This window comes from Nicotiana attenuata, unplaced genomic scaffold, assembly GCF_001879085.1.
Source record: "Nicotiana attenuata strain UT unplaced genomic scaffold, NIATTr2, whole genome shotgun sequence".
Classification (NCBI taxonomy): Eukaryota; Viridiplantae; Streptophyta; class Magnoliopsida; order Solanales; family Solanaceae; genus Nicotiana; species Nicotiana attenuata.
Genome location: NW_017671156.1, coordinates 109,552 through 113,375, shown reverse-complemented (window position 1 = coordinate 113,375; position 3,824 = coordinate 109,552). Strand labels below are relative to the sequence as shown.

At 35.7% G+C, this 3,824-nt stretch overlaps 1 protein-coding gene across 1 annotated transcript; it reads right to left on the bottom strand.

The window, feature by feature from the left end:
- Nucleotides 1–613: 613 nt before the first annotated feature.
- On the bottom strand, nucleotides 614–3,232 carry LOC109206305. The gene is made up of 5 exons (XM_019369123.1): nucleotides 2,733–3,232; nucleotides 2,072–2,222; nucleotides 1,638–1,951; nucleotides 1,453–1,558; nucleotides 614–1,363 (listed from the first exon to the last, which is right to left on the bottom strand). The coding sequence occupies exons 1-5, from the start codon at nucleotides 3,230–3,232 to the stop codon at nucleotides 614–616; spliced, it is 1,821 nt and encodes a 606-aa protein (XP_019224668.1).
- Between the last annotated feature and the right edge of the window lie 592 nt (nucleotides 3,233–3,824).

The following is a 3,824-nucleotide window of genomic DNA, read 5'->3' as shown; positions in this document are numbered from 1 at the left end:
CCTTAGGAAATATTGCTGCAGATGATTCTTCTAATGAGGTTATACAAAGCTTAGAACAACAGATAATCGAGTTAAAGAAGAAACAAAATGATGAAATGAATATTATGAAACAAAATCAGGAGAATATGCAATCAGAATTACTCCAAATGAGACAATTAATGCGCAAATATGCTCCTAATGCATCTGTGCCTCAAAGCAGCAATGGCACCTTGGGTGAACATGTAACTTCATTTAATAAACTTTAGATATTTTAAATGAAATTCTAATCATATAAAAGTATTGTTATTTAACATGTTAATATTTATTAGATCCCCGACGCCAATAGTGGACATGAACGAGTACCACAAACATCAAGAAAGCGATAATAACACCTTAGCAAATTGCAATACAATGGCTACAATCAGCAAAAGAAAGCACAAAGAATTGACTCAAATCAACCAATAATCAACCAATACAAACATGGAAAATCCAAAGCTGACTAATATGCATCTTCTGTAAAATGACTCAAATTGAAAGCAAAAAAGTATGTTTATTCAAATTTCTGCAGTAAAAAAATCACAAGAAGTTCTTAAATAACACTTGCAAGAAAAATATTCTATAAGTTCCACCTATCTTATTCAGAATCATATTCATTTTCACTGTCATTTCCTCCCTCAACACTAGCTTTACCATCATTTGGAGAAGCTTGAGAATGTACGTTTGTATCAATTACTATCCCATCGACACCACTTCTTACCCAATCATTATACTCATCTTCTGGAACACGAGTATTTTCTAAGAGAGTCAAGTCAATGGCATCACTCTGCATTGATGACTCAAACTGCAAACTATTTTCCTCTCCCATATTAAAAATATCTCGAGGTTTAATTAACCTAGGGACAAACCATTCATGATCTTCAGAATCTTGTATAAATATTACTTGTTGAGCTTGTTCTGCAAAAATAAAGGGCTCATGACGTTCTCGATCGCCAGAGTCTGTAAGGCGTGAGAAATTCACAAGTGTAAAACCCAAGTCATCTTCCTTAACTCCTCTACCTTTGGTTACATCAACCCAATCACACTTAAATAAGACAACCTTAAATTCTTCATAGTAGTTTAACTCTACAATATCATTTAATCTGCCATAATATGTGATATTTGCTGACTTTGGAGTATTGTCACTTGTACTTACATAACTTTCAGTCTTTGAAACGACCATAACACCACTATTTTGTGTCACCATAAATTCTTCACTTTGCTTCGTTCGAAACCGATACCCGTTATTTGCATCGAGCGCATTAAATCTTTTCGCAATGTAACTCGGCCCTTGTGCTAGGACTTTAACATCCTTTAAGATGTTAGATGTGGCTTCAAGATCCTTTAGCTAACCAAATAAAAGATACAACTATAAATGTGGATATCTGTACAGGAAAAATAATTTAACGTAACCAATGTATTAGTCCTACTACTTACTTGCTCCTTGAACCACTCATGAAATGTATCGAAATGCACACGATCAAGTTGATGTTGAGTCAAACGACGCTTACGATGCGATCTCTTGATTTCTGTAATATGTTCCCTATTCATGTAACTCGCATATATTAATTTTGTTTCAATTAAGTAATATACATATATTAAATAATAGATATAACACTTACTTTTCATAATCCTCAACCACTTCTGACTCGCAATTGAAAAGCACACGTCGATGTGCTTGCAACCTTGTTTTCTCATCCAACTGAAATACATCTACTCCGCCGTACGACTCCCCGATAGTTGGAAAAAGATATTCTTCTTTACTAGTCTCATGCTCAATCTCATCACCGCATTTTCTTGAACAATAAGACCTTGAATCTCCACCCTCCAAATATCGTGAGCAAAATGCCATACACTCATTTGCTATGTATGCTTCTGCTATCGAACCTTCTGGACATGCACGATTACGAACATATGATTTAAAGTACCCAAATACCTATGGAATAAAATAATGGTATTAGTTTGATATTATAATATTTAACAACTAAAGATATATAACAAAGATTCAGTGATATTCTGCATACCTCTCAATTGGGTACATCCAGCGATAATGTACTGGCCCCGCATGTTTAGCCTCAGTTGCCAAGTGAATTACCAAATGTATCATAACAGTAAAGAATCCTGGGAGGAAAAGTTTCTCCATAGTAGACAATGTTTCTGGAATTTTTTCTTCAAGTAACTTTAACTCTTCTACTTTTAGTTCTTTGCTACACAGAACACGAAAGAATGTACATAGTTCAATAAAAATGGAACCAACTCTTTTATCTACTGATCTCCGCAAGGCAAGAGGAAGAAGTTCTTGCATTATAACATGAGAATCATGAGTTTTTAACCCAGATATTCTTTCGTTTGCGAATTCAACTTGAGATATTAGACGCATAGCCATCTGGAAACTTGGCATTTTGTAGTACTTCAAAAAACAACTCCTTTTCCTTTTGAGACATTGTGAAAAAAGTAGGAGGAAGATATGCTTTCCCACTAGCTCGATATTAAGGCCATAAACTTGGTCTTATTTTCATCTTCTTCAAGTCCAATCGAGCTTCTAAGTTATCTTTAGACTTTTTACCAAGATCCAATAAAATATAAATTAAGTTATCACACACATTCTTTTCTATGTGCATCAGATCAAGATTATGGCGCACCAAGTTAGACTTCCAATAAGGAAGATCGAAAAAAATACTCCTCTTTTTCCATGTGTTTTTCATCACTCCACTTACCCCTTCACTCGACTGGCCGAGAGTAAATTTATATCTTTAACTTGATTCAACACTAGTGACCCAGATACTGGACAAGGTGCAGGTCTTGTTTCTTTAGTACCATCAATCGATTTTGCATCATTCCGATATTTGTGTCCTGACTTCAAGAAGCGCCGATGCCCCATGTAACAAAACTTCCTGCCATGTCTGAGCCTTCTAGATTGAGTGTTTATGTTACAAGAAGGGCATGCAAACCGACCATAAGTGCACCATCCAGAGAGAGTACCATATGCTGGAAAATCATTTATAGTCCACATGAGAGCTGCTCGCATTTGAAATATCTCCTTAGCAGAGGCATCATATGTTTCTATCCCAACATCCCATAATTCATTTAACTCTTCTATTAAAGGTTGCAAATAGACATCAATATTATTGCCAGGAGCTTTTGGTCCAGGAATAAGTAAGGACAAAATGAAGAACTCTTGTTTCATGCACATCCATGGTGGAAGATTATATGGCATTAAAATCACTGGCCATGTACTGTGTACAGTTCGCATTGTGCCAATGGATTAAACCCATCAGAAGCTAATCCCAGGCGCACATTGCGAGGATCTCCAGCAAATTCAGGATATTTACTATCAAATTTTTTCCAAGCTTCAGAATCTGCAGGATGCCGTAGAACTCCATCTTTGTTGCGCTCTTCATGATGCCATCACATTGCTTTAGAAGTTTCTGAAGACATAAACAATCTCTGTTGCCTTGGTTTTAAAGGAAAATACCTTAGGACCTTGGCTGGAATTTTTCTAGCATCATTTTTCCATCTAGAAGCCCCACAAACTTTGCATTCATTAACATTCTTATTAGCAAACTCTTTCCTAAAAAGCATGCAATCGTTGGGACAAGCATGAATTTTTTCATACTTTAAGCCCAAGCCTTCAACTATCTTTTTGGTCTCATAGAAAGAAGGAGGCAATTTTTCTCCTTCAGGAAGTGCATCTTTTAATAGTCCAAGCAAAGAATTAAAAGATTCATTTGACCATTTGAACGTGCATTTTAAGCGATACATATGCAGCAAAAAAGACAGTTTGCTAAACTTCTTACATCCAGGATACA